Genomic DNA, 15,494 nt, shown 5'->3' with positions numbered 1-15,494 from the left:
TGTACCGTTTTCTGACACTGCCTCCACTTCAGACACTTTCCATACTTTCTGATACTGTCTCCTCACTACTAACAACTCCCATACTTTCCTGGCAGTTCCTCCAATATTGACACATCCCTTATATACCACCACTGGCACCCATCTCCTCCACCACTGGCACCCATCTCCACCACTGGCACCCATCTCCCCCACCACTGGCACCCATCTCCTACCACTGGTACCACCCTCACCACTGGCACCCATCTTCCTACCACTGGCACTCATCTCCCACCACTGGCACTCATCTCCCTACCACTGGCACTCATCTCCCTACCACTGGTACCCATCTCCCCTACCACTGGTACCATCTCCCCTACCACTGGCACCCATCTTCCCTACCACTGGCACTCATCTCCCCACCACTGGCACCCATCTCCCTACCACTGGCACCCATCTCCTCACCACTAGCACCCATCACCTCCACCACTGACACCCATCACCTCCACTTCTGGCACACATCACCTCCACCACTAGCACCCATCACTCTCCACCACTGACACCCATCTCCCCACCACTGGCACCCATCTCCCACCACTGGCACCCATCTCCACGGCACCCATCTCACCCACCACTGGCACCCATCTCCCACCACTGGCACTCATCACCCCCACCACTGGCACCCATCACCTCCACCACTGGCACTCATCTCCCCACCAGCACCCATCACCTCCACCACTGACACCCATCACCCCCACTACTGGCACCCATCACCCTCCACCACAGCACCCACCACCCTCCACCACCCATCACCTCCACCACTAGCACCCATTTCCCCCACCACTGGCACCCATCTCCCCGCCACTGGACCCATCTCCCCCACTGCTACCCATCTCTCCTGCACTCATCTCCCCCAGCACCCATCACCTCCCACCACTAGCACCCATCACCCTCCACTAGCACCCATCACCCTCACCACTGGCACCCATCCTCCTCCACCACACCCATCACCCTCCACTGGCACCCATCACCCTCCCACCACTAGCACCCATCACCCTCAACACTGGTACCCCTCCCTGCCTCATCTCCCCCCACCCTGCACCCATCACCCTCCTAGCACCCTCACCCTCCACCTCTGCACCCCTCACCCTCCACCTCTGCTTCCCTCCTCCACCTCTGGCACCCACCCTCACCTCTGGCACCCTCACCTCACCTCTGCTCCCTCACCCCTCACCTCTGGCACCTCCCCTCCACCTCTGCACCCCTCACCCTCACCTCTGGCTTCCCCTCACCCCTCCACCTCTGCACCCCTCACCCCTCCACCTCTGGCACCCTCACCTCTAGACCCACCCTCCACCTCTAGCACCCACCCTCCACCTCTGCACTCACCCTCACCTCTGGCACTCACCCCTCCACCTCTGCCTCCCTTCACCTCCCCTGCACCCCACCTCCCTCCCCAGCACCCCACCCTCCCACCTCTAGCACCCCACCCCTCCCACCTCTAGGACCCCCTCCCTCCCCTGCACCCACCCTCCCACCTCTGCACCCTACCTCCCTCTGGGACCCACCCCTCCCACCTCTAGGCCCACCCTCCCCACCTCTGGCACCCACCCTCCACCTCTGGCACTCACCCCTCCACCTCTAGGACCTACCCTCCACCTCTGCTCTCACCCTCCCACCTCTGGCACCCACCCTCACCTCTCGCACTCACCCCTCCACCTCTGGCACCCCCCCTCCACCTCTGGCACCCTCACCCTCCACCTCTGGCACCCCACCCTCACCTCTGGCACTCACCTCCACCTCTGGACCCACCCTCCACCTCTGGCACCCACCCTCCTCCACCTCTGGCACCCACCCTCCACCTCTGGCACTCACCCTCCATCTCTGGCATCCACCCTCCACCTTTGTCATCACCCTCGCGACCAATGCCAACACCCTCTCCACCACTGCCAACACCTCCACCACTAGTACCATCTCCCCAACCATTAACACCAGCCCTCGACGTACCCAGTACCGCCCCTTACCCTTCAACACCAACCTTAACCATCTCACACTGCCCCTCCACCACAAACACTCTGCTCCTCTACCTCTGTCACCTCCATTACGTTCTCATTCACTGTCCCCCGACTTTTTACTCCGACCCTCCGCTTCTTTAACTTTCTCTCTTCCCCTGGCTGCCCCCGCGCTATCCCTGCACCACATTATTGTTGTCTTCCACTTGAGCAAGCACCACCACTTTCCTGGTGTCTAGTATGTTGTTGACTCATTCATTTGCAGGTTTTATTTTTCATATTCTAATTCACTTCTGCATTAACTTCTTCCTCTACATTCGACATTTCTTGTCGCGCTTACGTGGGTAACGTCGTGGGTATAGTAGGTGTTGCTTATGTGTACCTACACGTGTGGGTGTGTTGTGGGTCATGCCCGTGTAAAGATGATGCGGGTCCTCCCTTGGCCAGGTGATGGTCTGGTGTGGTGGCGAGTTGCGTGGTGAGACAGACGCACAGACACCTGAGAGAGGGAGGGAGGGGGCGACTCCTTCTGTGGTCAAGGTTGTTGTTGTCGTCACCGCCTCTCTCGCCTGGCTTCACCTTCTGCAGTGTGATCGCCGAAAGCTTTGTTCCTCTCCACGTTGTTGGTAGTGATTGACGAGGGTAGGATAATAATGCGTTTGGTATTCTGGCATCGTTCGTACTGGATGGCGGTGGGGAGGGAGCTGGGATCCCGGGAGGCTGGCCCCCCTCGCGTGACCTTCCCCACTGCTGTGGGAAGGAGAGCACGGGTGGCAGGCGGCGCGCGGCAGTAGCGCGGCGGGCGGGGTCAGGAGCGGCAGTGGCTGGGCGTGGGCGTGTAAGGACATGACCTCGCACATATCGGGCGTGGGCGTGAGGAGCAGCAGCAGCAGCAGCAGAAGCAGCTTGGTGGGCAGTGCCTTCAGTAGTTCGAGGCAGGGAGAGTCTGCCTTTGGCAGCAGCGGCGGCGGTAAGGATTCCCGCCTCCCGCTGGTGGCTGGACAAGGTCCTGGCTCACAAACACGCCGTACGTACTCCGCCAACCCTACAGTCTCCTCCAGGCACCTCCCTCACCGCTCCCCCACTCTTACTCCGCACCTCCCAGCGGTGACCACTCTCCCTCACTCCCTGAGGACACCACCACCACACAAGGACCCTCTCTCGCCGCTGCTGGGGCCGCTGCCGATATTACGCTGCAGTGGCTCTCTTGTGACTGTTCCCTGCCTCACATCACTATACTACCGCCTTTTTAAAATAGTTTAGTTCACTCACCAGTCTTCTAGCTCTGTCCCAACCCTACAGCAACACCAGCACCACTGTTACTACCACTTTGACACCCCCTCATGGACGGCCTGGAAGTGAGTGGGTGGTTTACCAGCCTTACACGACAACAACATAACGACTTTGACTACTCCCACCCTCGTGGTGTGACATCCCCACACCCCCATAAAGTCGCTGTATGCCCCCTCACCCCTATAAAGTCACTGCGGGTGATTATCGCCTTTACCTTGGTTGACACCACTTTTTTATTAGCTGTTTCATCATATCTTGGATAGTCAATGAAACAGCCGCATTCTGAGTGTTTTTATAGTAGTGATGGACTCACATGTGGTACAGTTGGGTTGTTTAGTGTAAGGTTTTGATTAGCTGCATAATTGCCTCATACGTCTTGAGGCGAGTGTCGTAGTACTGTACAATAATTACTGATTCTAATTATCGGTAATTACAAGCAGTATATTTTTGCTTGCTTTAATTTTTTTTTGTGACAGTATTTATGGTTTGTACAGTTTATACGTGATGTTTTATATTCTTACACGTTTGCCTTTCTTATATACTGTAATACTTTACTATACAAGTATATAAATGTATATTATTTGTGTATTTTCCGTGGGTTTTTATGGTGATGATTGTTATATGATGACCGTCCGTATATTGACCTAATGCTGTGAGCTGCTAGTAATCCTTCAACAACAGTTTATGATAATTACGGTGATGTAGACCGTTTTGCCCACCACCACCACCACCACCACCACCACCACCACCACTACTACTACCACCACCACCACCACCACCACCACCACTACTACTACTACTACTACTACTACTTTTTAAGTGGCCTCCAGCCTCCCCCAATAGCCACACCTTTGCCGCCATTTTATTACCTTAAAATTAAGTACTACTACTACTACTACTACTATTATTTTTATTTGATTTTATATTATTGGCCTCCATCCTCCCCTTATAGCCATACTTCTCATTTTATTACCTTAAGATTAAATATCCTAATACAGGTGCCAACCTGTCGATCTCGATCGACTGGTCGATCGCAAGATCTTCTCTAGTCGATCGCATGGCAAAGTTAAACTTAATGATCCATCCTTCTGTCATACAAAAATCCTCTTCAAATTTTACTTATAATTGGGATATTATATTTGTTTAGATTTTTTCTGGGAATAGATTATCACACATCAGAGCGATACATACAAAAAACTTGACCGTGCCATGCTGTGTGTGGCGGAACCTGATAGGAAGTGTTCGCGTTCATACGGGCCTTTTTAGAAGCAGCATATTCGTTGTTTGAAAATTTCACAAATAAGTCTGAAATAATGTTTTCTATTATGTATTAAGGATGTTCAGCTATCAAGAAACACTGTCATGAGGCGCTTTGAATTTATGGCTGAGGTTTGTGTGAACAACTGAATAAAGACATACGTGAGTGTGTGTTCTTTTCATTACAATTTGTCGAGTCTACTGATGTGGTCGATACATCACAATTATGTATTTTCATGAGAATGGTGTTTAAAGACATGAGTACCAAAGAGGAATTGCCGAAAATTCTCCCATTAAAAGGAAAAACTCGGGATGAAGACTTATTTCAGACTTTCAGTGATTTTGTTAATAGTACACAGTTTCCATTAAGTGCTCGTATTTAAAAATACTGATGGGGCACCTGCATTGGCTGGCCGAATCAGGTGGGTTCATTCTGTGCAGGAGTGATGATAGGTTTCCTATCTTTTTTTGGCCTCAAAAGATTGATCTTTTGATCACAAAAGTGTGGCTAGATTTAGCTTGATTACATGATTACATACTGAATAAACTAAACTTAGATCTGCAAGGGAAAGATAAAACTACAGTTGACATGATTAGTCCTGTGGCTGCTTTTAAGCAGAAACTAAAACTAGTGTCTTCGCAGCTGCATCAACATTAACTACGAAACTTCAGAAATATAATGTTGAAAACCAAAAACCGGAGACTGTGACCAGTTTGGCAGTACTCGATATATTGAACACGTACAAAACTCACTTCATATTTTAACAGACGGTTTCAAATATAGCAACAATAGAACCTGTTGCAACATATATGTTTTCCATTTGGTAAAATCACAAATGTTGAAGATATTGCATCTTGAATGGAATCAGTATTTAAATGGACATATAGAAGTCGAAAATGAGCTTCTGAAGCTTAAAATGATACTCAGATCAAATCCAGGGCAACAGGAGGAAGTTTCTGGAACCTTCTCAGTGAAGAAAATATCCCAATGCAGAAAATGTGCCATGTACCTACAGCATTTTTTGATCAACCCACCTTTTGAATCAACATTTTCACACATGAAACACATCAAATACCGATCAACAATGTCAGATGAACACCTGGATGCTTGCTTGAGGCTATCAGTCACCGCCTACAGTCCTACTATAACAAAGCTGGCAGACAACATGCAGTGCTAATCATCTCATTAGTAAAGTAAGTTTATGATTGTCCTGTTAACAATATATCATAACAATTATTAAAAATATTTCTGAATCTATGTATTTTATGGCAATGGGTGAATATATTGTAGATCGCGTCAGGTAACTGTGGAAAAGTAGATCACATCACACAAAAGGTTGGCCACCCTGTCCTACATAAGTAGCTATCCTAGCTGTTGAGTTAGTTGAGTCGCAGATCTATGTGGCATTCAGTGACTATTGCCTCATAGTCAATATCTGCAACTTGTTGTCGGCTTTGGGGCCGATGCTCTCGTTCCCTGTGAGGCAGAGCAAAGCCGACCTAAGAAGCGAAGGACAGTCGACATCTCATCCAGGCTGTAACATTACTTCTGGGTGCTGCTTCTATTTGGATAGCACCTCCGCGAGTCTGGGCGTAGAAACATCTTGCATGGTCCCATCCCACTAGGGTTGTGAACACTAGAGGATTGGAACGTGATCAACGTTCTGAATTTCTCCCGTATGTCCTATCTTGTCGTTCTCGTTCCTCCTGTGTGCAGCATCAAGAGCTAAGTTACGGTGACATGCGGCCGTGGGATAAAAATCCTGATGTCGAAGAGGCTCGCTGTCCTCGCGTCCAGAATCCTCGAGCACTGACGTCCATACGGGCTTCGTTTGATGTGTTTGAAGTCCTATGTTGGAAATTCTCACCATCCAATGGAAGGAGGTCAGTTCTACCCTGACATCGGCAGATTTCCTTCAACATATTTGCTGTGAGATCCCTTACTTCGTCATGCCTCATGCATATGAAGTCCTCTTTCTTGCACACCATGGCGTGATCGACGTCATAGGAAGAGCCACACACGCATTGGTAGGGCAAACCTTCTACTGGCCTACCGTACCTTTGAGCAATGGCATCTGTAAATTCTTGTTTATTGAGACTGAAACCATTTGCCCTTATCGGTAACGCAATTAACCAGTTCGAGGCGCCCACCTCCTGCACTATAGCTTCTTTTTTTTTTCAAATTGTCTGGTACTTGCAGCAACAGTTGCTGCAACTTATCAGTTGGCCGTGCTGTCGTTCTGTCGTAATGAACTTTCGAATCGTATTTATTTCACTGGTATCCACCTCCCTGTTGCGTTCTGAGCTATTATGTGGTCCGTGAGGGCTGCCTTGAGCTTAACTGAGATTTGATGTTTTGTGGCAGCAATCTCCTCTGGATTGGTCAATCCCATTCCTCCTAGTCTCGGTGGTAGTGCAAGGAGTGATCTTTCTCTGGATTAAGTGAAGGGTGTTTCACTAATTTGGAATGAAATTGACGCTGATAGCTTCTTCAGAGGGTGGAGGAGGGTCCGATATCAGGATAGTACGCATCCGGTAGTTCCAGCGATGTGACTCCATGGGTGAATGCCTAAAAGCCGCATGTGGCTCTGTGTTAGCAATCTCAGACAGAGGTTGAACTTCCTAACCCACTAATTCACCTTTTCCCATTACGTTGCTGTGTGAAAGAACGTCGTGCCGATTATTACGCCTAGGTGTCTTTGGCCATCCTTTTACTACTACCACCACCACCAACAACAAAACAACAACACATATCACTACCACCACCACATATCACCACTATCAACACCACTAACATACATAATCATTCACCGTCATCATACATCACCAAGATACACCACCAACATACCCCACCAACATACCCCACCAACATGCACCACCAACACACACCACCAACACACACCACCAACACACACACACCAGCACCACCAACACACACCACCAACACACACACCACCAACACACACCACCAACACACACCACTAACACACACCACCAACACACACACCACCAACACACCACCTAACACACACCACCAACACACCACCAACACACACACCACCACCAACACACACCACCAACACACACCACCAACACACACACCACCAACACACAACACCACCAACACACACACCACCAACACACACCACCAACACACACACCACCAACACACACCACCAACACACACACCACCAACACACCACCAACACACACCACCAACACACCACCAACACACACCACCACCAACACACACACCACCAACACACACACCACCAACACACACCACCAACACACACACACCAATTAAATACACACACCACCAACACACACACCACCAACACACACACCACCAACACACACACCACCAACACACACACCAACACCACCAACACACATACCACCAACACACACACCACCAACACACACACCACCAACACACACACCACCAACACACACCACCAACACACACCAACCAACACCACCAACACCAACACACACACCACCAACACACACACCACCAACACACACACCACCAACACACACACCACCAACACACACACCACCAACACACACACACCACCAACACACACCACCAACACACACCACCAACACACACCAACAACACACACACCACCAACACACACCACCAACACACACCACCAACACACACACCACCAACACACACACCACCAACACACACCACCAACACACACACCACCAACACACACACCACCAACACACACACCACCAACACACACACCACCAACACACACCACCAACACACACCACCAACACACACCACCAACACACACCACCAACACACACCACCAACACACACCACCAACACACACCACCACACACCACCAACACACACACCCACCAACACACACACACCACCAACACACACACCACCAACACACACACCACCAACACACACACCCACCAACACACACCACCAACACACACACCACCAACAACACACCACCAACACACACACCACCAAACACACACACACCACCAACACACACCAACACCAACACACACACCACCAACACACACACCACCAACACACACACCACCAACACACACCACCAACACACACCACCAACACACACACCACCAACACACACACACCACCAACACACACACCAACACACACACCACCAACACACACCACCAACACACACCACCAACACACACCACCAACACACACACCACCAACACACACACCACCAAACACACCACCAACACACACACCACCAACACACACCACCAACACACCACCAACACACACACCACCAACACACACCACCAACACACACACCACCAACACACACACACCACCAACACACACCACCAAAACACACACACCACCAACACACACCACCAACACACACACCACCAACACACACCACCAACACACACCACCAACACACACCACCAACACACACACCACCAACACACACACCACCAACACACACCACCAACACACACACACCACCAACACACACACCAACCCCAACACACACACCACCAACACACACACACCACCAACACACACACCACCAAACACACACACCACCAACACAATACACCAGCCCCAACACACACACCACCAACCATCAACACACACCACCACCAACACACACACCACCAACACACACCACCAACACACACACACCACCAACACACACACCACCAACACACACCACCAACACACACCACCAACACACACCACCAACACACACCAACACACACACCACCAACACACCACCAACACACACACCACCAACACACACACCACCAACACACACCACCAACACACACACACCACCAACACACACCACCAACACACACACCACCAACACACACACCACCAACACACACACACCACCAACACACACACCAACAACACACACACCACCAACACACACCACCAACACACACACACCAACAACACACACACCACCAACACACACCACCAACACACACCACCAACACACACACCACCAACACACACACCACCAACACACACCACCAACACACACACCACCAACACACACACCACCAACACACACACCACCAACACACACACCACCAACACACACCACCAACACACACCACCAACACACACCACCAACACACACCACCAACACACACCACCAACACACACCACCAACACACACCACCACACACCACCAACACACACACCCACCAACACACACACACCACCAACACACACACCACCAACACACACACCACCAACACACACACCCACCAACACACACCACCAACACACACACCACCAACATACACACCACCAACACACACACCACCAAACACACACACACCACCAACACACACCAACACCAACACACACACCACCAACACACACACCACCAACACACACACCACCAACACACACCACCAACACACACCACCAACACACACACCACCAACACACACACACCACCAACACACACACCAACACACACACCACCAACACACACCACCAACACACACCACCAACACACACCACCAACACACACACCACCAACACACACACCACCAAACACACCACCAACACACACACCACCAACACACACCACCAACACACCACCAACACACACACCACCAACACACACCACCAACACACACACCACCAACACACACACACCACCAACACACACCACCCAACACACACACCACCAACACACACACCACCAACACACACCACCAACACACACACCACCAACACACACCACCAACACACACCACCAACACACACCACCAACACACACCACCAACACACACACCACACCAACACACACACCACCAACACACACACCACCAACACACACCACCAACACACACCACCAACACACACACCACCAACACACACACCACCAACACACACCACCAACACACACCACCACCAACAACACACCCACCACCAACACACACCACCACCACACCACCAACACACACAATCCACCAACACACAACACCACCAACACACACACCAACAACACACACACCACCAACACACACACACCACCAACACACACACACCACCAACACACACACACCACCAACACACACCACCAACACACACACACCACCAACACACACACCCAACAACACACACCACCAACACACACCACCAACACACACCACCAACACACACCACCAACACACAACACCAACACACACACCACCAACACACACACCACCAACACACACACCAACACACACACCACCAACACACACACCACCAACACACACACCACCAACACACACCACCAACACACACACCACCAACACACACACCACCAACACACACACCACCAACAGTTAATAATACACCACCAACACACACCACCAACACACCACCAACACACACACCACCAACACACACACACCACCAACACACACACCACCAACACACACCACCAACACAGCGACACCACCAACACACACACACCACCAACACACACACCACACCAACACACACCACCAAACAATAACAACCACCAACACACACCACCAACACACACACCACCAACACACACCACCAACACACACCACCAACACACACCACCAACACACACACCACCAAACACCACCAACACAACCACCAACACACACCACCAACACACACACCACCAACACACCACCAACACACACACCACCAACACACACACCACCAACACACACCACCACACACCACCAACACACACCACCAACACACACACACCACCAACACACACACCACCAACACACCACCACCAACACACACCACTAACACACACACTACACCAACACACACCACCACAACACACACCACCAACACACACCACCAACACACACACCACCAACACACACACCACCAACACACACCACCAACACACACCACCAACACACACCACCAAACACACACCCCACCAACACACACCACCAACACATTACTAATTCACCAACACACACCACCAACACACACCACCAACACACACACCACCAACACACACACCACCAACACACCACCAACACACACACCACCAACACACACCCCACCAACACACACACCACCAACACACACACACACCACCAACACACACCACCAACACACACACCACCAACACACACACCACCAAACACACACCACCAACACACACCACCAACACACACCACCAACACACACCACCAACACACAACCACCAACACACACCCCACCAACACACACACCAACCAACACACACCAACACACACAACCACCAACACCAACACACACCACCAAACACACACCAACACACACCACCAACACACACACACCAACACACACCACCAACACACAACCACCAACAACCACCAACACACTAACACACCACCAACACACACACCAATCAACACACACCACCAACACAATAAGACCAACCAACACACACACCACCAACACACACCAAACACACACCACCAACACACACCACCAACACACACACCACCAACACACACACCAACACACACACACCACCCAGACACACCAACAACACAGCGACCACCAACACACACCACCAACACACACACCACCAACACACACACCACCAACACACACACCACCAACACACACACCACCAACACACACCACCAACACACACACACCACCAACACACACACCACCAACACACACACCACCAACACACACCACCAACACACACCACCAACACACACCACCAACACACACACCACCAACACACACACCACCAACACACACACCACCAACACACACACACCACCAACACACACACCACCAACACACACACACCACCAACACACACACCACCAACACACACACCACCAACACACACCACCAACACACACCACCAACACACACCACCAACACACACACCACCAACACACACACCACACACACACCACCAACACACACACCACCAACACACACACCACCAACACACACACCACCAACACACACCCAACACACACCACCAACACACACACCACAACACACACCACCAACACACACACCAATCAACACACAACCACCAACACACACCACCACCAACACACACACCACCAACACACAAACACACCACACCAACACACACCACCAACACACACACACCACCAACACACACACCACCAACACACACACCACCAACACACACCACCAACACACACACACACACCACCAACACACACCACCAACACACACCACCAACACACCACCAACACACACACCACCAACACACACCACCAACACACACCACCAACACACACACCACCAACACACACACACCACCAACACACACACACCACCAACACACACACCACCAACACACACACCACCAACACACACCACCAACACACACACCACCAACACACACACCACCAACACACACACCACCAACACACACCACCAACACACACCACCAACACACACCACCAACACACACACCACCAACACACACACCACCAACACACACACCACCAACACACACCACCAACACACACCACCAACACACCACCAACACACACCACCAACACACACACCACCAACACACACCACCAACACACACCACCAACACACACACACCACCAACACACACACCAACGCCAACACACACCACCACCAACACACACCACCACCACCAACACACACCACCACCAACACACACACCAACACCAACACACACCACCAACACACACACCACCAACACACACCACCAACACACACACTAACCAACACAATACCACCACACCAACACACACACCACCAACACACACCACCAACACACACCACCAACACACACACCACCACACACACACCACCAACACACACACCACCAACACACACCACCAACACACACACCACCAACACACACACCACCAACACACACACCACCAACACACACACCACCAACACACACCACCAACACACACACCACCAACACACACACCACCAACACACACACACCACCAACACACACACCACCAACACACACACCACCAACACACACACCACCAACACACACACCACCAACACACACACACCAACACACACACACCACCAACACACACACCACCAACACACACCACCAACACACACACCACACACACCACCAACACACACCACCAACACATACCACCACCACACCACCCAACACACACCACCAACACACACACCAACCAACACACACCACCAACACACACCAACCAACACACCACCAACACACACCACCAACACACCACCAACACACACCACCAACACACACAACTAACACCAACACACACCAAAGACACACCAAACAACCACCAACACACACAACCAACACACACACCACCAACACACCAACAACAACCAACCAACACACACACCACCAACACACCACACACACCACCCAACACAACACACACACCACCAACACGCACACCAACACACACCACCAACACACACACCACCAACACACACACCACCAACACACACACCACCAACACACACCAGCTCAACACACACACCAACAACACACACACCACCAACACACACACCACCAACACACACACCACCAACACACACCAACCAACAATATCAACCAATCAACCAACACACACACCACCAACACACCAACACACACCACCAACACACACCACCCCACACACCACCTCAAACACACCAAACACACACCAACAAACACACACACCACCAACACACACCACCAACACACACCACCAACACACACGCACACCACCAACAACACACCACCAACACACACACCAACACACACACCACCAACACACACCACCAACACACACCACCAACACACACACCACCAACACACACACCACCAACACACACACCACCAACACACACCAACACACACACCACCAACACAACACCAACACACACCACCAACACACACACCACACCAACACACACACCACCAACACAACACACACCAATAACACCCAAACACACACACCACACACACACCACCAACACACACACCACCAACACACACACCACCAACACACACCACCAACACACACACCACCAACACACACACCACCAACAACACACACACCACCAACACACACCACCAACACACACCAATCAACACACACACCACCAACACACACACCACCAAACACACACCACCAACACACACCACCAACACACACACACCAACACACACCACCAACACACACACACCACCAACACACACCACCAACACACACCCACCAACACACACACCACCAACACACACACCACCAACACACACACCACCACACACAACCACCAACAACCACCAACACACCAACACACCACCAACACACACACCATCCAACACGTCAACCACCAACACATCAATAACCACCAACCAACAACATCAACTAACACACACCAACACACACACCACCAACACACACCACCAACACACACACCACCAACACACAATTCAACCAACACACATTAATCAAACACACACACCAACAACACACACACCACACCAACACACACACCACCAACACACACACCACCTCAACACACACACCACCAACATACACCAACACACACACCACCAAATAATACCAACAATACCACCAACACACACCACCAACATGGCTACCCACTATACCAACAACCAACCAACACACACCACCAATCAACTAACCAACAACACCAATCAACACACACACCAACAAGACACACAACCATCACCACCCAACATTAACACCACCAACACACCAACACCAACCACCAACACACCACCAACACACACCACCAACAACCAACACACACACCACCAACACACCACCAACACACACACCAACACACACCACCAACACACACACCACACACACCACCACACACCAACACACACCACCAACACACACCAACACACACACCACCAACACACACCACCAACACACACACCACCA

At 51.1% G+C, this 15,494-nt stretch overlaps 1 protein-coding gene across 1 annotated transcript in view; it reads left to right on the top strand.

The window, feature by feature from the left end:
• The first annotated feature begins 2,834 nt into the window (after nucleotides 1–2,834).
• Nucleotides 2,835–15,494, top strand: part of LOC121870017 (cystathionine beta-synthase-like) — a 147,524-nt gene continuing 134,864 nt past the window's right edge. The window contains 1 exon segment of the mRNA XM_042371745.1: nucleotides 2,835–3,038. Coding sequence (XP_042227679.1) covers nucleotides 2,835–3,038 — 204 coding nt within the window.

Source organism: Homarus americanus, unplaced genomic scaffold, assembly GCF_018991925.1.
Source record: "Homarus americanus isolate GMGI-L3 unplaced genomic scaffold, GMGI_Hamer_2.0 scaffold32583, whole genome shotgun sequence".
Lineage (NCBI taxonomy): Eukaryota > Metazoa > Arthropoda > Malacostraca > Decapoda > Nephropidae > Homarus > Homarus americanus.
The sequence above is the reverse complement of the archived record's forward strand: the minus strand, read 5'-3'. Positions and strand labels throughout refer to the sequence as shown.